Here is a 23,203-nt window from a genome sequence, read left to right on the forward strand (position 1 = left end):
CCTACCAGAATGTATGTCAAAACTGGCCGACAGATTGTTTTGGGAGTACTATGAAGTTTAGACAAATTCTTTAGTCTAAACAGTCAATTTAAAGTTTCATCACATCAGAACTTAAAGATTTTTCTTTCTCCTGAGAGATCTTGAAACCACCAACATATTTCCTGGACAATTTGGGATCGGAATGGAATTATCTTCATATGTAGATTAATACATAACATAGCTAAAGGAAAAGTGAAATTTCACAAAATATTTTGAAATCCAATATTTTGGCTTTCACAATAACACTGCATCTGCAAGTTTGTAAGAGTGTACAAATTTGTGATATCCAAAATTTTGCTTAAATAATTGTAGATGTTCATGCAAGTTTTCTAACAGAGCAAATGACTGGAGATTTGATAAATTAAAAATGCTGATTTTATATTATAAAACACAGGGCCTTGCCATTCAAAGGAGGAAAACTGGGGATGATTCACTACTATGTCTCAGTTATACCTCCAGGCTTACTGCTGATGTGACCCTATGAAGCTGCCCTTGAAGACACCTGGTTTGCTCACTGTCACACTTCCATGCATGGGTGTGGGCCTTCAAAGGTTCCCTCAGGTTTGGACCTTCAAAGTCTCTTTTACTACTTCAGCATTCTCATTTCACAGAAGCAGGACAACAGGTCAGAGAGCAAGTTTCTTAAGTTAAATGCACTGATTGTGTTTACATTTTATATATGCACACATACACATGCACAAAAGAAATGTATTACTCAGAACTAGCAAGTTCACAAGGTAAGTATATGCTAGTGTAAAAAAAAAATATGCTTTAGTATAAAATTGACAATGTTATTATTTTTTAGTACTAAAAAAATAGCTCCCTATTCCCCTTCTCTGCACCAGTCATGACTTTTAATTTGTATTGCTCCCCTGAAAACATCAGTTTTCTGCTCTATGAAATGAAAGGTCCTATTCTAAGGAACAACCTCATCAAATTAAAACATAGGAAACAATATTAAGAAAAATTACTTACTCCAAGGTTTGTGAAACACTTGCATGCCACAAAGCAGGTGGGGTCTTCATCTCAGAACCAGTCTGTGCTTCATATGCTTCATGAAGAAACAGTATCCTCTGCCCTCTGAGGAATCCCTACCTATAATGAGCTGTTATCTCACAACAGCTTCTTTCTGTTGCAAATATTTAAGACAGGATGTTACCGAAAGCTTTTCTTAAAAAAAATTCAAGTATTGTCTGCGTGCCCCAAAGTAGGTGTTGCAGACAGGTGCTGCAGCAGCACAGGAGCGGAGAGCTCCCAGGTGTGACTCCAGAGAAGCCTTTTAGCCTGGTACCTGCACCCTGATGAAAGGAGTTGCTTGTGCTACCTGAAAAGAAGTGTTCATGAGTGATACTTTTGACTGGCAAAGGCAAAAAATCTGTCCAAGGAGTGCTTAATATTCTTAAACCCATTTTGGAGATACTAAACCTGAAAACTTACCAGAATAAACCAGGAGAGGGCAATGAGCACACAGCTGATAGCTAGAGAGGCCCAGGTTACTGAACAGTATGCCATTTTTTTTCTATCAAGGGATAAATATATATTTGCACCCTTTGGCCCTAAAGAAGCTGTAGTTCTGGGCTTAAATATTACCACATTGCACACAATAGGTCTAAGGGTCTCTCAAAGCAAACCAAAGGTTTCCTCATCCATCTTGACAAAATAAAAAACAGTTCAGAATTGCTGCTGAGAATTTCCTCTTGCGCTAAATGGAAGAATATGTTTAACTGGAAAAATTCCCAGAATTAATGCCACAGAAATTTGCATTAGAAAACAACAATAAAAAAACCCTCATCCCAATAATCTGCATTTAGAAGTGGAAAACTCATTGAAAAAGATCTGTTCTAAGAAATTGCTTTCACAACAGTCTTCATATGAATGCACTCTTAAGTTGCTTCTTTCCCAGCACATATTCTTTTTAAAAAACCTATTTAGCTCATTTTAGTCACTTTCAGGAAGTTTAACTTTTGGTGGACTCTGAAAAATCTGTGTTCATTAACAAAAGGAGGAAAGCATTTTTTTGGTTTCCCCAGAAAAAAAATGCTTGCTGTTCTATGTGTTGCTGTTAAGTCCACTGTAGACATAAACAACAATAAATTGTACTGCTGGATTGAGGCATATAATTTTCTTAGTTTAAGAAGAGAGGGTAACTGTTAACTTCAAAGATGCTGTAATAAAAAAAAATTTTAAAAAAAAGAAGTTGCTTCAGCAGAAACAAAAATAACCCCCTCCAAAAGCAAATGAATAAGGCACATCATTATTCTCAGGTATAAACAAGTGCAGGGGTTTAAACTTGAACCTTTTTATAGCTGAAGTGGAAATGAGTTCCAACAAAAAATATTCTTCTGAAGCTCAAGTCCTGATTTTTTATTTTTCAGCCTTAGTAATTTAGGTGGCATGTGCTGGATTCTGTTTTTGTCCTAAAGGTATTGGTTTAATATTTTATAACAAAATATTTAAAGTCCTGAGGAATTCAGAATACTTTTAGTATCCACGGGAGCAAACAAACACATATTGCCTGCATACCTAATAGTCTAGTGGTTTGCTGCAGTGAGAAACTGCCCACCACTTTTTATGGTTTAACCTCAGTACTTAGTTCTTTATGGGTTCAGATGAACTGAGTTCATGTTTCTCCAGGATATTATTTTCTCTCAACCTGCACAGGTTGCTCACTGCTTGGAACATCCTTCTGACAATGCATTTTAAATACCTATTTATAAAAACATTATTTCATGGGATATGAAGAACAACATGACCATTTTTTGGTCACAGAAAATGACTTAATTAAATCTTATATTCTTCAAGAGGATAACATTATTGTTTATGAAAGCATTAGTTTTACAATTGGGGTGCTGCCACAGGGAGCAAAATAAAAATGAAGGCAAATTTTTCTCAATAGCATTTAAAAACCTACAGATAAGAGATGGTCTCCAGATGCTATACAGTCACCAACAATTCAGAACAGGAAGGAATGTACAAGTAATCTCTATTTTGATTTGCAGGCTTTTTTTGGAGAAGTACTTTCCAGTAATGGTTTTATCACAGAGGTGGAGGTGCAACAGACAGGTGCACAAGATTCAGTAGGAATGCACAGGCAAGACAGGACTGCCTGGGTCACACTAACTGCAGTGGAAATCTGTACCTTGTTTCTGGCTTCTGTTTGGTATCTTTTGACCCTGGAAAAAGGAACCTGGTCAATTCTTTCAGGTATGTTCAGATATAGTTTACCTGACACCTTTTAAGCCTGGGCAAAATCTGCAAATCATGATGTAAGACTAAACATGAGTAGCTCTGTGGTTCCCCAGTACACGGGGTGGTTTTTTTGAGCAGTTCCTCCACCAAGTATGCCTCTTGGCTACAATGTGGATCCTAAATGTAGTTTTATAAACTACATTTATAAATGTATTCTTGATATAAATTTTGAATGGTGAAGGAATTTGAATTTTTTCAAGGGATGAAGTATTAATTCTGATTGCAATTTTCAGCAAGTAAAAGCCATGTAACAAAACAGAAGACTTAGCAATTTCTCCTAATTAATGTGTTCAATGACTTCTTGAGAAAAAGACATCAGACTGTCTTCAGGTGCATGTATATGAAAAGTTCTCAAAATGCTTTGGGAGGATAAGTGGATCTCTTCCTCCCAGCTGACAGTTACTAGTGGTTTTCTCAGCCCAGTAGCACTCCATCATTTGGTAGGAAGAATGTAAAGTTAGATAAATACATTTTCAGCACACCAGAGTCTGCATCAAAAACCTCCTTTACAGCAACATGCCCCTTTCTCAGTTAGAAACCCCGAGAAGGACAGTCACTCTGAAAATCAGATAATGGAAGGAGTGTTTCAAAACTGCTGCAGCTCATTGTCAAAAATCTGATCCTCCCTTATGAAGAAAGCAGCCAGGAGGGAAAAGTGAGGGACCTTATAAAAATGAGAGAACAAGAACAGTAAACAAAACTTTGCTTTTTTTTTCTTAATTCTCTAGTCAGCATTTATTATGCTTAAAACATTTTTATTCATGCTTGTGTTAACAGATATTTTCTTAGTACAGATGCTGTCCTGAATGATAACTTCAGTGAAGGTGTTAAATTCGAATTACAAACAAGGAACACTTTGTTATGTTTTGTAGGGAAGGGAAGAAAGTATTGCATCAGCTGACTTTGGGATGTGGTGTGCTCCCTATCATTTGGCCTCTTTAATCCAAGACCGTCTTTCTAAAAAAGGTATCTTAGTTCAGATAATTATGATCTTTATGAAGAAATTGCTGGGTGAAATTCCACTGCCTGTGTTATGCAGAAGATCAGACTGTCCTGACAGGTCCTTCTTGGCTTTGAAATTTTGTAAATCCAAATTCTAACACATATAATCTTACTTACAGATTTCTCCAGGGATTACTATAAAAGGATATTTCATTTTATTTCTGTCCAACACTGCTCATTTACGTTACTTCAACAGAGTTAACATGCTCTTCCTCAGTGTTGTGCAAAGATCAGTCATGGGATATATTTCTGTAACATGCTTTTGAATCTTTCATGACATGATGCAAACCAAAGTTTCTTCTTGCTGGTTTTCAGTCTTTGACAAATACTAACCTGCAAGGAGAGTGCAGTAATAATGGAAAGACAAGTAGTATAAATACAGTATCTTGCCCTTGTAACTCAGGACTTTTAGATTGTGCTCTGATTTGACTTCCTATACATTTCAATTCAAATTAACCAAGGTTTTACACCACAATTGTGCTATTAACCATTATAGTTTTAATGAGAAGCCAAATCCAAAGCTAGACCTATGATAAATAGCTTTGGGCACCACAATGTAAGAAAGACATTGAGCCCTTAGACAGTGCCCAAAGGAGGGCCACAAGGGTGCTGAAGGGCCTTGAAGCCCTTGAGGAGAAGCCGTGTGAGGAGTGGCTGAGGTCACTTGGTCGGTTCAGCCTGGAGGAGACTGAGGGGAGACCTCACTGCAGTTCTGCAGCTTCCTTGGGAGGAGCAAAGGAGGGGCAGGCACTGATCCCTTCTCTGTGGTGACAGTGACAGGACCCAAAGGAACGGCCTGAAGTTGTGTCAGGAAAGGTTTGGTTATCAGGAAAAGTTCTTCACCCAGAGGGTGTTTGGGCACTGGAAGAGGCTCCCCAGGGAATTGGTCACAGCACCAGCCTGATAGAGCTCAATAAGTGTTTGGGCAATGCTCTCAGGCACATGGTGTGACTCTTGGGGTGTCCTGTGCGGGGCCAGGAGCTGGACTTGATCTTTGTGGGTCCCTTCCAGCTCAGCTTATTCTTTTATAATTCTGTGAAATAAGTGGAAAATACAATACCTGGAACAATTTACTTTATTTTAAAAGTCCATCACAAGACACATAAAAACATGTTAAGTGCTCTACTCTCAGCTGCAACGTCTCATGCTGGTGTAAGTCAATTAATTTCCATGGGAGTTTTTCACTAGAACTCAGTATTATACACAAACCTTTTAAAGGGAATCCAGACATACTGTATTCCTTTTGTGTCTGTGGGGCAAACACCTGCTTCTGGAACCAGACATTCATTCTCCTCATGTAGCATCTTTGCTTCTTAAACCTGCCAATGCTTAATCAGATTCTGTCTTTCGACATTGTCTCTTCTTCTGATATGATTCCTACAGCAGCCCTATAGCAATTTCTTAGTTTCTGCTCTTCATTCCTCGAGAGGTCCATGAGAGTGAGTTAAACAGTGCCACCAAGTCAAGGTTTTTGTATTCATTATTGATTTCTCATTACTCTTTGGAAAAACTCTTTCTGGTTTACCCCACAACAACTTCACTGGAGCAGGCACAGTAACTTCTACTTGAAAAAGCAGAAAATCTTGGAGTAGATACACCTCCCTAAAGCGCTTTCACATTGTTGTGCTGAAAGGTGTAGTCCATCATACTATGACTCTTAAGACACCCCACGGTGCAGAACAGTTGCCACCCTCCTGAGTTCCCCCTAACAAAGGATGGAGGTGATAGAAAGTATAAAACCTCCTGAAGGTTAGGATTTTATGTGGGTTTTTTGATGGTCTATGTAGATCCAAGAATTTGATTTTGTTCGAGCTACGCCACAAAATTGTACTTGTACTAGATGCAATCTTATATATACAAATGCATAGAGAAAGTTGTGTTAAACAAGAGCAAGTACAGAAAGAAATTACCATGGTAAAACTAGACAAAAAGAAACAACAGAGTCGGTTTAACTGTAGATTTATTGGGGAGAATAAGTAAGGGGTGTAATTGGTCCTGTTTTTCTCCATCTCATGTCCTCGTATTGTGCTTTCATGTCACCACACAGATAACTCATACAAACCCAGCCACTGTGTGAAACCACAGCTTTCCCCCAGAGCTTTCAATGCTACAGAGTAGCACCAGTGCTGTCTGTGTGCTCCCACAGCCCATTGCCTGTCCATCAGCAGTGCCAGCCCAGCGCCTGACCTGCTGCTATCACACCACCCAGACCCAGCACAGGGAGACAAGAGTCAGCTGGAGAGATGGAGAAGGGGCTTTGCTTTCGCAGTGAAAGGCAGCAGCCACCTCTGTCACTACAGTGCACAGCTGGATGTACGCACTTTTGAATAAACTACCTTTTTGCACAGGAACTTCTGTTTGACTACATGACATGGAATGTTGAGATAATCTTTAATGCTCTAAAATGACATATATAAGAGCAGTTTAAACCAATTACTATGTGAGACTTCAACTCAGAATAAACACAGTGGAATCAGCTTGGCCTACCATACACATTCTGAGCTTTCCCTCAAAGAATGGGCTTCCATTAGGAGCTGCTTGAGTCTGTTCACTGTGAGGGAAAAAAGTCAACTTTATTTTAGCTCATTAAAGTCAAACAAGTTCTTTCTAAGCATACACTTTTCTTCTACTCTTAGTTGGTAAAGCAAATATTACAGTCATTGCCCCGATATACCTTCAGCATATTTTTATAAACATTCCTTTCAATTTAACTGCATGACTTAATGTTTTACTTCTAAAATTTTCCCCAATCACTGAGAATATCTAAAGTTAAATCTGATAATTATGCATGGATGAAAATAGGGATTAGATTAGGAATGTATTTCAAAGAAGATCTACTATAAAGCAGAATAGTAAAAGAATTCATAAGATTGGTATGTAAGACAAAATATTATGATGAAATTTAGACCAAAGTGAAAACCACCGTGGGTGTTTTATTTGAGTCATAATTGCCGAGTGTCAACTCTGTTCAATAACACACACAGCTGCATGAGAGTTTTCACATGTTCTAAATGTTGCATTTGTTCAATGCAGCATTCTGTATTTGGGACTGCTCTTCATATTGTAGCAGAGGCCAAAATTAATAGACTCTGTGCCCTACTGTGAGCATCACTGAGCTGACACATAGGAAGACTTGGTCCCTGCCCTGGGGAAAAAGGGACATAACAATTGGAAAAAAACAAAGAGGAAAGATAACAGAACCAAGATGATGTATTTGATATGATGAGACTATGAACAACAAACAGTTTCTCAATAGTTTTAGTGCTCTCTTCATCTTGTAAGGAGGGTAAATAAATAAATTCAGTTTTTCCCAAGACTTAGTCAATTAGATACTACTTATTTCAATTTTCCTGAAATAGTTTAATTAGTTATGACTAGACAAAGAAATGCTCAGAAACCAAGAAATACTCACCAGTCCAGACCATCACTTTAGGAAAACTGGCATATCTCTACTGTTGAATGTATGCTTTGTTTCAGGATTGGAGTATGTCTATTTTCACAGACTCATATAATGGTTTGGATGGGAGGGGACCTTCAAAGATCATTGAGTTCCAAGTGCTCTGATATGGGCAGGGACATCTTAACTAGACCAGGTTGTTCCAAGCCCATCCAATCTGTCTTTGAATGCTTCCAGCGACGGAGCATCCACAGCTTCTCTGGGCAGCCTCTTTCTATGTCTCACCATCAGCACTGTAAAAAAATTTTCTTCCTTGTATCTAACCTATATCTACCTGCTTTCAGTTTAAAAATATTCCTCCTTGTTCTGTCAGTACAGGCCTCAGTAAGAAGCCTCCCTCCAACTTCATTACAAGCCACCTCTACAGACTATGACTAGATCATTTCCCTGGAGCCTTCTGCTCTCTAGGCTGAGCAACATCAACTGTCTCAGCTTCTATTCAAAAGCAAGTCTTCCAGACCTCTGATCATTTTTTTGTCCCTCCTCTGGACCTGCTTCAACAGGTCCATGTCTTTCCTGTGCTGAGGAACCCAGAACTGGACACTGTACTCCAGGTGGGATCTGAGGACAACAGAGCAGAGGAGCAGAATTGCCCAGGATCCTATTGGCTTTCTGGGCTGGAAGTACATGTTGTACCCCTTCTCTCCAGCACAGAAAAGTACACCAGTCAGAAACCTTTTCAGGATGCCTTCAACCCCACTGCTTGTGTCATTAATAAAGTTACTGAGCACTACTGGTCTCTTTGGATTTTGCCCTTGGTGAAGCCACGCTGGCTGCCTCTAATTAACTCCCAGTTATCCACATGCCTTGACAGATCATCCTTGACAGGAGGATATGTTTATGTAATCCACACAGAAAACCTTTTTCAGGGTTTACACATAAAACTTTCTGAACACAGATGTTTGATAAGCAAAATAGAAACAATAGGTGTTAATAATATCAAATACTTTCTTGTCAATAACATGCTAGTAACCAAGACTGAGTTGCAAACGTGAGACATAATACAACTCGCAAGTCAGAGCCTGCCTCCCTTACCAGATGACTTTTGTCAGGTTCGTGTGTCCTGCTAGAAGCAGATCTCACTGTGGAGAAGTTGGACCATTCAGCTGTTTCAATTCTACCCTCATTTCTTTTTGAATGCAAACTGCAAACTCTATTTCTAATGTCCCTGATGCCTCTAAACATTCTCTCTAATGCAAAGGTGCAGGGGGGTTGCTTGTTGTTACTGTGTACATATTCTCCAGTGAAAACAAAGTAGACAATTAAAAGCCTAGACATAGGAGTTCTTCTGCCAGTTCGTTATTTACCATCATCAGTGTCCCACTTTTTATGCATTCACATTCACATAATGAAGGGCAATACTGATCAGTGTTTTAATTGAGCCTTGTCAGTATAACACTAATTTTTTTCTAATATCAATTATGGAAACTCACATTGGGATTGGAAACAGGAATTTTCTTTGGCATTCTTCCATCAGGCATTGAAGTTTCACAAATAAAGCCATCTGTCCCTGTGATGGCCATGCAAATCTGGGGATGGTTATGAAGACAAAATCACTATTAAAAAAAAATAACATCCAGTATTTTTATTGATGAGATGCATAGTAAAATCATATTCCAAAATTTCTGCTGACATTTTCTGTTCTTACATTATGTTGGGCAGTGTTCCCCTTTGTTAATGATTTACAGGCACTTATCCCGTGCTGAAGATGGATTGGAAAATGAGGTTTGGAAAGCTATCCATTTCTCTCCCTTTATATATTATCTCAACCTGGTGAATGTCTCAATTTAAAATTAATTATTCTCTCAAGCCTTCCTCAGTTTAGGCTTACTAGATGGGTTTTCTTGCTTTTGTGCAAAATATACATAAGGAAAGACTATGCACTACCACAACAAAGATGTGCCTGTGTATAGAACTGTTCAGCCAGTTTGTGTTTTTCACAATAACCTCTCCTTAGTATCCACAAGTTTCAATAAAATAAAATGAAATTAAATAAAATTAAACACCTAATAAAATTAGGTGTTTGTGCCTGAATGGTGGCAGTTCTTTAGCACCTGCTCAGCTTGTGGAGACAATACAGGACTGAACTCCCTAAGCAATAAGGCACTGTTTATCCATGCACTGTTTAATCTAATCTGAATTTTATTGACCTTGCTAAATGAAGCTAACTCTAGTTCCTATCACAGATGTTAATGCATAGATCTTTAGTTTGAGTGTCTTGGACTTCTATTCCTTTGTATGTGTCATCAGACAACTTATATAACACTGCAATGAATACTACATAGACAATAGGTAGGGAAGGTTTACTACAGATGCTGATGTATAAGAAAAGAAAAAGCTTTGGTGGATTTTCAACTCTCTGAACAAATTTGCAGTAACTGCATATTTATCTCTTTATTTCACGTTTTTCAAAATCTCACTTTTATAGAAATCTTGGAAGATAGAAAACAAATAAGGTTAGAAAAAATATACAGAAATGGAACACATAAAGTCAATGCAGAAGGCTTTGTCTTCAGCCCTCACCATGCAAGAAAAGAGTAACATCTGTCTCAGATCCTGTAGCTGCTTTTCCTGATCAAGTTGTCAGATCCTGAAGAGATAGACAAGTGCAATTAATTTATTTCATCTGGTGCAGGTATTTGTAATTCAGCAGTTCTACCCATGGTGCATAAAACTAAGCAACCAAAAACTGGTATTGTAATGCAGATAGATAAACCCAAAATATTAGATAAGGTAAAGGTGGCTGATAACATTTTGGCTGTTAATTTTGAATCGAGAACTAATAAAACTATAATAATTTTCCTTTTTCAACAAATCGACAAGTTCATTGAATCAACAAAAATCTATTTGTTCCTCTATAAGTTCAGAGCCGAAAAAAAGTCTGAAAGTTTACTTTTGTGTTTTACTTATGGTAGTGGAAAGTTGCCTGATTAGAGACTTCAAAATCAGACATACAAAGGGCAGCTAAATTTAACTGGAAGGCTAACTTTTGTAAAAATAATTAGCTGTCTGCTCCAAAGACTACCGATGTCAGAAAAAGTCTATAACCCTTGCCTCTAATTAGGTTGGTTTGTTAAAAAAAAAAATCTCAATACAAACATGAATCTGAAAGTGCTCAGTGTTCTTAGTTTCTAGAGAAGTTCACATACTGCAAAGAATACCTTTACATTTTAATCCCAATTATTAAGGGGAATTCATTAAAATTAGGAACTTTATAATCCAATGGATTGACAAGTGACTTCCTAAATAAAGATACCTGGACCTGCTGTAAAATATGCTTCATAAAAATCCACAGTGTTCTGGTGAGCAACAGAATTACAGAATTTATATTTGAATGCAAAAAAAAAGGCAAGTTATAAAAAGTATTGCAAATAAGATCTACAAAAAAAAGGATAAATTTGAATCATCTAGTTGCAACTCAGTGTTATGCAAATTGAAGAATCAGAGGAAGTTCTTTGTCTATTCAAGCATAAATCAGTTTAGTACACTGAATATTTCCCAGGTAGAAAAAGTTAAAACCAAACCCTATTTTCAAGATTTTTCTTGTAGTGACTCCTCAACAAATAACCCTTCAATCCCAAGAGAAAATATATCAGTTTATAAATATACTTAACAAATATTAAGTTTGTCTAGTTTCTTATTAGGATTTTATAAAATTATTTCTATTTCTTGGTTTATGTGTGTGACCCTCATCAGTTTTTGACTAAACAAGAACACAAATTATCCAGCCCGTAACTACAGAGCTCATATTTTAAAAATAACATTAAATGTAAAAAATTATATGATTGATGTAAACTGACATTTAAAATTGCTTCCTCTTTTTTACACTATCATAGTTTTTTCATACACATATCAAATAACAAGATTAAAAAAGCTTAAAATGTGTGTCTTAGGACATATATTAAGACATGCCCAATTCAAATACCTTTGGTTCTGTTTGGAGTATTTTTGTTGATTTTTGTGGTGAACAGGTTAATATTTTTCCATTTTCAAGATTCACAACTGAATTAGCAGTTTAACAGTAGTAGTACACATTAAAGTAACTTCAAATGATACTAATGCCATTGTAGATATTCTTCTATTTGTAACATCTGAATGAGGACTGCTACAACCTTACAATTAAATGTAAATTTAAATACAAGTTACCACCTGATACCAGATTCTGAGACATTACCGCATTTATGTATGACACCTGCTTTAACTAGTGTCATTTTTTAGTGAAGGAAGGTTTTATATCTCAGTTTATATACATTGCATTTATTTCTATAGGTGGCAGAAATCAAAATCCCTAGTGCAACAAATACCCAGGCATACCAGTCATTCCAGACAAAAAAGAAAGGGGTAAGCAAATGCTTAAGTACCTAAATTAATTGTGATCATTACCAGAACTGGACTTTACAAAGCAGCTGTATCAACCTCATAAGAAAGTTTAAGTCCAGAGTGCTTGACAGTTTTTGAGGCAGTTGCAGTACCTGATTTGCTTATGAGTCTTTTTAAAGTATTGCAGACTTAAAATCCTACCTCGACACCTGAGATCACAGAGCATTTTGATGGTCTTTTCAGACCCATGATGGAAAAACCTGGTGCAATTAGGCAACCTGTGGAGAGAGGAAAGTAGTTAAATGGACATAGGCACCTAATACTAAGGGAAGGACATGACTCTAGTGATGCTAATAATGCTTTTCAGGCATTATGAACCCTAAATTAATTAAAAAATGAAACTTGTGCATGTAAAAAATGGCAAACAGTGTGAATGGCTGATAGATGGGTGACAATATCAGCCTCAAATATGCTTTCTCTAGTTTCATGAAAAATAGTAACTTAATCAGGCATATGAAAAAATGGCTGGAATCCCACTGTGTGGAAACATTGTCTAATATCACATATTGGGCAACAACCTGCTGTTTGTAACATTAGTAAGATTTAGAGGAAGATTAAAAAGACAGAAATCTCATTCCTTCAGAGCTGCATTTTCCCTATCTTCAACCTTTCCATTTTACTCAGCTTGAGTCACTGATCATTCCAGGCAAACCCTTAAATGGAGAATAATATTTTCAAAGACACAATGAGAAAGATCATAGGGTATAAGCAACCTGCAAATGCGATGAATAAGGGAACCCAAAGCAGACCACCTCTGCAGCAGACTGCCCAAACTAACACAACATGCCTGTTGACACCAGTTACTCTTCTGGTAGGGGGCCCATTCCAGCAGATGCTTCCCACCATCTTGGTGCTATCTAGCAATGGTAACAAGCACCCACCTGGCTATTGGGTATGTTTTCCGGATAAGAAGACTTCGCTGTCTTTGGAGCAGAAGTGCCCTGTGCTCCTCAGTGTTCTGCAGACTGACCATTTTTATGGTTAAAGCACAGCCAGCAAGCCTGGTGTGGTGAGCAGCCAGTGCCAACACCAGTCAGAGCTAATGACCCCCAGTCCACGGGTGGACCTTTGACATGCAGGGTGGCACCACTAATTTCCGGGTGGTGAAAGTACTTTAAAGATGAGCACTGCAACTATTAATTCTTTAGCAGTGTAAGTCAGCATTCACCATCCATCACAGCCACAATGCTGGAAGTGCACACCATTTAAAGTAATATGCAATTAAAATAAACTACAACACAACAAATGACTGGAGAACTGTACAAAACCATCCAAATGCAGCTGCAATATCCACCTGGCCAGTAACATGTGGTCTGTTAACCTGACCCAGGGAAGCTGGCAGTGGTTCTTGGATGACTTGAATCTACCTAAGGTGGAAACCTTGAGCAAGCCAGACAGATCATCATTGACAGGATTCACTTAAATATTCTCACCACAAAACTTTTGGTGAAGGAGAACTTTTGTGTATTCCCCTCAATTCCTTTGCAAGGATTCATAAGCAAACAGCCTTTGGAAAAATAATCCAAAAGAAGTTTTGGCTGAAATCCATGGACTGGGTGATAGTACTTATCAAAACACAGCCTTGATGAACTTGTAAAAGCAGGAAGGAAGGGAGAGGCTTTCGCGCCGCAGTCTGCTCCTCTTCCCCAGCACGATTTTGGGGAGACACTACCCAGTCTAGGTTTATTTGTTCTGGTGATGGGGCTAAGCCTCTCCCATGTGAAATTTCACTTTTCAATGAAAACTTACTCCGAGTGGAGCATCGCCAATATATTTCTCGTGTGACTCATATGCACAAAACCCAAAAGTCAATAGTCAAGAGTTTATTTGATGAAGGTTTTCTTCTAATTAAGAGGTCATCAACGGGATCCGACTGTTACTCAGCGCTGAGACAAAGGTTACCAGCAGCTGCTCCAGCCCGGGAGATGTGCCGGCCAGTACATTTTCCAGAAACATGTTTCCTCTCTCGCCAGCGGCCCCTTCCCCCTCCCCGCCACCCCGTTTCTAGTCTCTCCAGCGCTGATGAGCTAATAGCATTTTTCCTTTGCATACTTTGGCGCTGCCCCACGGCATACTCTGGCAACCTACGTGTGTCTGAGCGCGCCCGCCCGCCGCAGGCTCGGCACGGCTCGGGGCGCGGGGGGAGGCAGGGCAGGGCAGGGCAGGAGGGAGGCAGACGGGGAGGGAGGATGGGGAGCCCCCACCGCCGCGCCGGCCCGAGCCGCCCCCGCGCGGGGCGGGCGGGGGGCGGCCGTGGGGGAACTGTCAGGGCCGCACGTTTCCAGCCGCATTACGTGAACAAATGGCGGGGGTGCAGTCAGCCCAGCCAGCGGGGCTTGTGTAACTTTGCGAGCGTGCCAGCAAGTTTAAAGTCCCTGGTCTCTCCTCCTCCTTCTTCCCTCGCTCCAGACACCAGCGCGGGCCGGAGGACGATGAGAGGCTGATTGTTTGCTCCGGCTCCCATTCGCATCCCCTCGCCTATAAATACCAGGGAGAAGAAAAGCCGCTCTCGCCGCCTACCCCGGGCCGAGTTTCCTTTCCGACGGTCCGACCTGCCCGATGGCACTTCCCGGGCGCCGCAGCACCTGAGACCCCGCTGCCCGCCCGACCCTTTCAGAGGCGCAGCCCTCCACCCCTCGGCCGTCCCGCACCGCCCCCGGCTCCATACCAAGCAGGAAAGGCGCCCCTCGCTCTTCTCTCGCTCCCGCCCCCCGCTCCCTCCCCTCCCGGTTTCGCCCGTGTCTCGCTACCCGCCGGCGCCCACGAAAGCGGAGAAGATGCGTTTCGCGCCGCCGGGGTTCCTGCTCGCCCAGCTTCACGTGTGCATCTACTGGAGCTGCCTCTGGCCCGCCGGCTGCCAGCAGCAGCCGGCGCGCCGGGATCCCCCGCCGCCCCCCGCCGCCTGGAGGCAGCGGATCCAGTGGGAGAACAACGGGCAGGTGTACAGCCTGCTCAGCCTGGGCTCCCAGTACCAGCCCCCGCGGCGCAGGCAGGCGGGGGAGGCGGCGGGCAGCCCCATCCTGCTGCTGCGGAACAACGGCACGGCGCTGCCGCGGAGAGCCGCCGCCCGCGCCGCCGCCGTCCAGCCCCCGCCGCAGCCCCAGCCCGCCGCCGGCAGCCGGGGGAGCTCCGGAGCTCGGCACTGGTTCCAGGCTGGCTACCAGGCTTCCTCCGGGGGTCGCGCCGCTGCCGCGCCTCGGAGCCCAGCGGCCGCCACCTCCGCGGCCCGGAGCGCCTCCTGGGGGGCGCCACCACCCAGCGCCGCCGCCGGCGGCACCGGGACCGATAACAACGGGAGCAGCACCGGGGCCGGCAGCCTGCCGCCCCTGGGCAGCTTTAGGCCCGGTCGGGAAGATGTCATGGTAGGAGACGACCCCTACAACCCCTACAAGTACACGGACGATAACCCCTACTACAACTACTACGACACCTACGAGAGACCCCGTCAGGGCAGCAGGTATAGACCCGGCTATGGCACCGGCTACTTCCAGTACGGTAAGAGCCCTCCTTTCCACCCGTGCCGTCCCGTCCCTCCCCTGCCGGCGGCTCCGGCCCCGGATCCGCTTGCTGCGCGCACGCCGGTCCCGGCGGGATGAGCTGCGGGGGTCGCCGGCCCCGCCTGGCCCTTGCGCGGGGCAAAACCTGACCGGGCAGGCGCTCGCCCGGCTCTCGGGCTGCGGGCAGCCTGGTTCCAGTGTCTGGGAGGGGGGCGAGCTGCCGATAAGCCCACCGGGGGCTCCGGACGTCGTGTTTGCGGTGTTTCGGACAAGCCTGAGCAAAGGGGATTGAGAGGTTAACGGAGAGCAGGGGTCCTTAGCAAATCGACGGCTCCTAACGACTAGGATGGTTGTCAAATATTTGCAAACGTGACCTGGGTTGATCTTACTGTTGTGTGGTTGGTTTGATGAACTGCAGGTCTCCCTGACTTAGTCCCGGATCCCTATTACATCCAGGCGTCCACATATGTCCAGAGGATGTCCATGTATAACTTGAGATGTGCTGCCGAGGAGAACTGCTTGGCAAGGTAGGCATCGTCCCGAGATTTTGCCCGTTTGCTGTGGGTTGCTGTGCTCCTGTTTCCACCTGTGAACGCGGTGAAGAGTGGAGAAGGGTGAGGCTAGAAGGCTGTGGAAACACAGCCTTTTGTAATCTAGTTCCAAATTTGTGGCAGATGGTAGAGTATGCACATCAGAAAGCAATCCTGCCATATTAGAGAAAAAAGCTACAAATCTCCTGAAGAACCTGTGGAAACTTGTATTACATGTTTTTATTGCCAGGCTCACTTGAACATTTCTGAATTTTGTGAAATGGAGGCACCTAGAAAATGACTTCATTCTGTTGATTTTCATCTCCCTCCTCTACTCCCACAAGTCCCATTGTTACTTCATTTAAAAAAAACTAAAACTGAACAACAAAAACCCTATTCTTAACCAACACAATTTACTATTAAGATTATAGTAAGCTAATTGTTTCTGGGTCTATGCCTTTTAAAAGTCTCCTAAAACTAAAATCCCTCTGAAAAGTGTTTCAGAGTCTCTTAAGGGGTTGAAATAACAGCTTTTTTATGAAGTTAGGTCTTGTCCAGTTGGCAAAGAGTGATTTTTCCTATTTTGTTTGGAAAGAAATCAACATGGCTGGTTTTAGCCATTTTAACTTGTTTGATACCTTATCATGCAAAACAGACTTATTTATTTATTAACATCATTAATTTGTGTTTCAGGGTCATGCTTGCTCTTCACTTGCAGAAAAAAGAAATATGACATAGCAGGTTTTTTCTTGCTAGCATCACAGTGAAGACTCATTGAAGTGTTCTTTCTAGATATTAGTTGATTAAAATATCCCAATATTTAAAAGAGTGTAGATAATAGCTATGTAGAATAAGAAAATATAGCCTGATTTATATACATGTTAGGTTTTTTTTTAAAACAATTGAATCAACATCTGTTGTGTGATCTTGCATACACAGGGAGTTATTTTGGTTAACAGCAACTAATAAAATTATGTTTTTTGTAACCAGAGTAATTTTACAACTCAGCAGTGATCTTCTTCTTAGAGAGAGTCAGTCAGTGGTCAAACTTCCATTTATAAAATTAAAACCAGGTCTGAAATGTACTCAGGTCTTGGTCTGACACCAGGCATTTCCACAAGATATGGAATTCCTGTATGAATCTCCAGTGCATGAGGCTTATGGGGTCTGAAAAGATCTCTGTTATGAGTTACTTCTAGGACAATCTAAGGCATTTTTTTGGAAGTATTTATTGCACATGCTTATGGCTTTTTCCTTTGTTTTCTTTGATTTGCATCATTGCAGTTCAGCTTATCGAGCAGATGTTAGAGATTATGACAATCGAGTGCTCCTCAGATTCCCCCAAAGAGTGAAAAATCAAGGCACATCGGATTTTCTGCCCAGCAGACCTCGTTACTCATGGGAGTGGCACAGCTGTCACCAGTGAGTAAAGTGCTCAGTATGACATCTTCTAATTATGCTTTTCACTAACAAATTATCAAGTATAAGGTGACATTTTCTAGAACTAAAGTGAAGTAGAGAGAAACCCTGGGGAAACTTTGGCCTTTTACTATCTGATTAATTTTATGTTGTGGTAATTACTCTTTGTATATGTAGTGATAATTAATGTTAGCACAGACACGTGAAACGAAGATGATACAAAGCTTATCCATATGTAAGAAACTCTTACAAAGTGTAGATTAAATAAAAATACAAGTCTGAAATGAGATTTGACAGTAGCACTTTCTCCATTTATTTTACATATAGTCCACTTACATTTAAGTGTAATCAGTAAATAAAGGTCCCAGCCATGTTAAAATAAATAGAAACCCTAAAATGTACATTTACTAGCATATTCCCTATAATAACACCTCATTTCAAACAGTGACCCATACTTCTTGAGCTAAATTTAATGAGATAGTTCTTCACAAGGAATGGTCTGATTAATTTGGAAAAGGAAAGCTACTGAGTTGACTGATCCCATTATGAACAATATTCTATATATATATATTATGATATTTTGACATAGCAGTATTGCTCTAGAAATAGTCTATTTGCTGGAAACACAGCAAGGAAAATGTAGTAGAACATTTTCAACATTTCAGGAGCAAATAACACTGCAAACTTGTACCTGTTCAGAAAAATCATATGCAGGAGTTTGAAGGTTTGTCCCAGTTTCTGCTGCTTCTCAGCAGGAGCAGTTATAAAATACTAGAACTAATTACTCAGAATACTTTCTTCCACCTTACTTACAATACAACTCTGCTGCTCCAGGTACATAAATAATAACTGAATCTTTTTAAAAAATGGTATGCAATGTGGGTTTGGTCTAAAGGCCTCTGAGCCAGTGGAATATTCCTCTCTAGGTTCAAAGGCTTTAGGTATTGAATGAAAAATGAGTATCATTAGCAAATTTTCAAAAAAGCCTCATCAGTTTATAAATCTTGCATACGTCAAAAAAGCTAGAACTAAATCAAACCTAATAAAAAAGCCTCCAAAAATGCTTTAGTTAAACTCTATCCCTGAAAAAAATTTCAACCAACAACAAAACTTCCCCAACCCTCATTCTTACAACTTGATAAATTGATGAAATGGGTAGAGAGCAGTTGAAGTTTTCCATTTGTAGAATAACATTTTCTTACTGTGCCACAATAGCCCAGCTATCACTGTTCAGATGCAAAGTGTGTCTGATGTTGATTCAATTCTTGAACATAAAATATGTTGCCTACAAAAGAATGCATCTCATGATCATTTCCATAATAGTAAAGCAAACTCATTTGGAAATGAACTTTAACTGCCAGTTACTTTGGCTAGCCATCAGACATCAGTGTTAGTCATCATCATCTGTGGATTTATTTTAGTGTTCTGGATTTGCCTGCTTGTGAGGCTCCTGTGCTGCTTTGTTTTTACCAATATATTTGATTTTTTTGAAATTAGGCCTTTCTCATATACCTCTTGAGCTGAAAGCATTCAAAAGTAATGGCAGCCAAATTCTGCGAAGATACAGAGCAGGTAGAAAAGACAAGTTTATTTTCCCACACACTTGGAAAGGGTGAAATTACAAGAATACAAGGTCTTAAAACTCCACAGTAACTCTCACAGTCACTTTGTGAGAAAGCAAGAAAAATTCATCATTTTGCCCAAATCAAAAGCATACATACTTCTGAAATAGAGACAGCACTAACTACAGGCTGTAAAAATAATTGATATTGAATGAAATCTGCATTGCTAGTACATAGCTCATTTCTTTATGCAGATTTTGTCTTCACCAATGTTACGAATATGTTAATTGTCTGAGGGCCATGGAAATGTGAAACCAAGTTGTTGGGATTTTACTAGCAAGTAGCAAACTTCTATGGAATTTATAGTATGTAAGATAAGCATTCTTAGCAAACCTCTGGTTAAAAGCACTTATAAGATTTTAAATTTAAATATGAACTACTTAATACTTGATATTGTTATTGGAAAAGAGGTGAAACAAAATTTTGGAAAAACAGTGCTGCTATTACCATAACAAATTAAAAATATTATTTATTTATAGGATGACATGTTGTACTTGAAAATTAGAGTAAATTGAGTGGTCAGTAGTAGGAAAGTATACTAATACACACATTTTGGGTAGTAAATAAAATTTGTCCAGATTTAACAGGATGTAGATCAAATTGGAATATGTGAAAATGTTATTGATAAGATTTGATCCATCTCTAATAATGTATCGATGGTTTAACAGACATTATCACAGCATGGATGAATTCAGCCACTATGACTTGTTGGATGCGAGCTCACATAGAAAAGTTGCTGAGGGACACAAAGCAAGTTTCTGCCTTGAAGATACTTCCTGTGATTATGGATACTACAGACGGTATGCATGTACAGCACACACACAGGTAGGAGCTGCTTTGGAGGCAACCACGTGTTTGTGTTTAGATAACTTTTATGCCAATCATAAATTAGCTGATGCCCTAACTAGCTTCTGGAGTTCCCCATTATAGAGACCAGGATACTGATCTGGAGACTGATAATTCACCCACGTGCTGTTAACTGTGGGTTTCTTATTAAAGGGCAGTGACACTCACTAGTGTAGCACCACTGGTAACTGAACTATATTAAAACACACCACAAGTTCTCATGGCAGTAGGACTGGTCAGGCTTGCTAAGGGGCACTCAAGACACCCCATAAAGAAGCTGTTCCCAATGTCCGTCCCCCAAACTGATGTCCTTGGCTGGTGCCAGAGTTCATAGCTGGTATTTTCTCCCTTGCAGAGTCTGAAGCTGTAAGGTGCTGGATTCCATTAACACCTGCAGTTGCTGGCTGGCAGCATGGCACAGAAATCTCAGAGTGTTGTTCTGTGCCCATACAGCAGGAGGTTGTTAAAGAGAGTGGCAGTTATGTTGCTGTTATGATGGGCTACATACAAATGTAAAGCCAGGTGCCAGGGCTTATTTCCAGGAGAACATGGAAAATAGAACATACCTTTATGACAGACAAATCCATGCAAGGCTCCTATCTCGAATATTGCATCACTACCCCTTAGAACTGCTAAAGAAAAACTTAAAAAGTCCTAACCAGCCAACCCCAGCAGAACAAGGTTGATCAGCAGTGTAGTATGACTAAGAGATTTCATAGACTATTCCATTTTGGAAAACCAGAAGTAAGACCAAAACTTGACTGGTTGTGGATTGAAAGAGGAAATTTTTGATATATACTGACAGTTGTTGATGTTTCTGACAATATATGAACCTGACAGGTTTTCAGGTTTCTGCTTTAAAACAGAGAGGTATGCTCTTTGGACACATGAATGAAGTATTAAATTCCTTGCCATTGGATGTTGCAGAGATCAGAAATCTCCATGGGCTCAAGAAGAATTTAGACAAAATTACAGATGTTATTAAACACAGAAATCTGATGGTACCCCATGCCTTAAATACAGTTAAATGCCTGGTGGAGGGAATTTGCCTGACATTACACATCCCATTCCTTATGCTCTTTCCTCGTTAAGCATCTGCTGCTGACCACTGTCAGAGATGTGACACTGAGCTTTGACAGATCTGTGGTTTAACTCTGTGTGGCCATACATACACATAAACCTGTATCCCTTATTCTGCAGCTTTTCATCTAGAAGGTAGTTATTCTGTTACAGAGAAATGACAGCTATGCTTCACTGGCTGACGTGTCCACATTTTAACTATAATGAATGATCTGCAATACAAAGAGGCTTTGAAGAGGTTTTATAAAGACCTTTTCTACTTCTGTAGACTATGACATCTAACTGAGTAACATACATATTTTACAGCTGGAGTATTTGTGTCACTAGAATAATGGCTGTGTCAGCATTTCCACTGGAAGCCCATATTTCAGGGGTTTGTAATTGGAATATAGAACTTTCCTCCAGCCTCAGACTTGGCACAAACATGCAAGAGTCTGAGCTGAACACCAGCTGGGTCAAGAGGGAATTCCTGCAGGACTTGGGTTTTCTGCACTCTGTGTGTTGCCAGAACAGATCAGCTCTGCCTAGAGCAATCTGTATTGGCCACAGCTAAAGATACTAGCTTTGAACCACCAATACATTCATATATGGGGATTCTTACTCATTTTCCTAAGAACAAAGAATTTTTCAAAAATGTGGATCTGGAATAAAGGCTACATTTTCAGTTCCCTCAAATTCTTGTGTCACTATTTGCCTGAAGAGACACCATTTCCATGGAAAGCTCAATGTGAAAATGGCCTTTAACCCTACTATTCAAACATCCATAGCAAAAGGTTGCATCATTCCTAAGGATAGAGATAGGTTCCAACATGGTGATCAAGTCTGTCTGTACTCATGACCTCAGAAGATATTCACTTGACATTTACAGATACTTACCTCCAGTCTTTGGTCTATTTTTATTGTATTGTGATCTTATGTAAAGAATGGGAAACGATATAATTAACAGTTTTTACGTAAAAGGAGTACTGTAACAAATGATTGTAAGAAAATACAGATACCTCACAGATGCACAACTGTCAATATTATAGGTGTTTTTTATCCAGTAGTAATAAAGGGCTATAAAAGTCTATAAAAGTGGTGCATTAGACGTAGGTATTCTATTTTAGACACACAAATAAAATGCCAACTAAAAATAAGATTGATTTTCTAAGTGAACTGTGATAGTTAAGTGAACTTCAGTCTGAGTGTCCCTAATATCTAGAATATCACTACTTCTAAAGATTAATGTTTGTTCACATCCATCTTAACTTCATTCTTAAGGGTCTGAGCCCTGGCTGCTACGACACTTACAATGCTGACATAGATTGCCAGTGGATTGATATTACTGATGTAAAACCTGGAAATTACATTCTGAAGGTGAGTGTATTGGGAATGGGGAAGTTTGGGGTTTTTGGGGAGTGTTTGTTTTTTTTTTTTTCCCTACTGAAATAAGCAAATAATTTACATGCATCCTTTGTCATATAAGTTACCAGCTGAAGCATGGCAGCAGATAGCAATGTGCTCTCTCCCCTCCAGGTTAGTGTAAACCCCAGCTACCTGGTGCCTGAATCTGATTACTCCAACAACATTGTCCGCTGCGACATCCGCTATACGGGCCATCATGCCTACGCCTCTGGCTGCACAATTTCACCGTAAGTGCGTCCCTGGTGGTTTCTCTGCCACTGTGCCCCACTGTCAGGATTTTGTTCTGTGGGTTTTGGGAATATTAAAATTTGTGGGAGTTTTGCTCTTGTGCTTGTGCTGTTGGAATATGTAACACTTTCCAAAATTGCTGCTCCTGTCTGGTCTGCCAGATAACAACCTCTGGCTCACACACTTTCTTTGTACTTGCGTTAGGACCTTTCTAGGATCATTCAATACCCTTTTACACACCCACACACAACTGAGTAGCTGCAGTGCTCTTTAAGACATTCTGCAAAATCCCACACATGCATGTTACTTCACTGCTGCTACTTGCACAGCACTCTCCCTGAAACAGTTCTTTCATACATCCTCCGTTTAGTTTTGCTCTTTAAAATTTTGAACAATGCCAAAATTGCGCCTTTCTTACATTTTTTCCTCCAAAAAGGCAAATTCATTTAA

The 23,203-nt window shown here is 40.5% G+C and overlaps 1 protein-coding gene and 1 long non-coding RNA gene across 5 annotated transcripts; one reads left to right on the forward strand and one right to left on the reverse strand.

The window, feature by feature from the left end:
- Positions 1-9,030: 9,030 nt before the first annotated feature.
- Positions 9,031-14,947, reverse strand: LOC110479176 (uncharacterized). Of its 4 annotated transcripts, XR_004149374.2 has the most exons (4): positions 14,648-14,703; positions 12,269-12,345; positions 10,271-10,337; positions 9,031-9,276 (listed from the first exon to the last, which is right to left on the reverse strand). It is a non-coding gene; the product is annotated as an uncharacterized LOC110479176 (long non-coding RNA). The 4 variants fall into 4 exon arrangements; XR_004149375.1 differs by lacking the exons at positions 9,031-9,276; positions 14,648-14,703 and adding an exon at positions 14,878-14,947 and having other exon boundaries at positions 10,116-10,337; XR_004149376.1 differs by lacking the exons at positions 9,031-9,276; positions 14,648-14,703 and adding an exon at positions 14,796-14,850 and having other exon boundaries at positions 10,116-10,337.
- LOX (lysyl oxidase) lies at positions 14,885-22,874 on the forward strand. The gene is made up of 6 exons (XM_031507423.2): positions 14,885-15,622; positions 16,043-16,151; positions 17,439-17,576; positions 19,864-20,020; positions 22,382-22,477; positions 22,637-22,874. The coding sequence occupies exons 1-6, from the start codon at positions 14,905-14,907 to the stop codon at positions 22,754-22,756; spliced, it is 1,338 nt and encodes a 445-aa protein (XP_031363283.1). The 5' UTR covers positions 14,885-14,904; the 3' UTR covers positions 22,757-22,874.
- Positions 22,875-23,203: the final 329 nt, after the last annotated feature.

This window comes from Lonchura striata, chromosome Z (genome assembly GCF_046129695.1).
Source record: "Lonchura striata isolate bLonStr1 chromosome Z, bLonStr1.mat, whole genome shotgun sequence".
In the NCBI taxonomy this organism is placed as follows: domain Eukaryota; kingdom Metazoa; phylum Chordata; class Aves; order Passeriformes; family Estrildidae; genus Lonchura; species Lonchura striata.

Coding starts and splice junctions, on each gene's coding strand:
- LOX (XM_031507423.2), top strand. CDS start 14,905: ATGCGTTTCGCGCCGCCGGGGTTCCTGCTCGCCCAGCTTCACGTGTGC. Junction 20,021..22,381: donor CATGTACAGCACACACACAG/GTAGGAGCTGCT, acceptor TTCATTCTTAAG/GGTCTGAGCCCTGGCTGCTA. Junction 22,478..22,636: donor CTGGAAATTACATTCTGAAG/GTGAGTGTATTG, acceptor TCTCCCCTCCAG/GTTAGTGTAAACCCCAGCTA.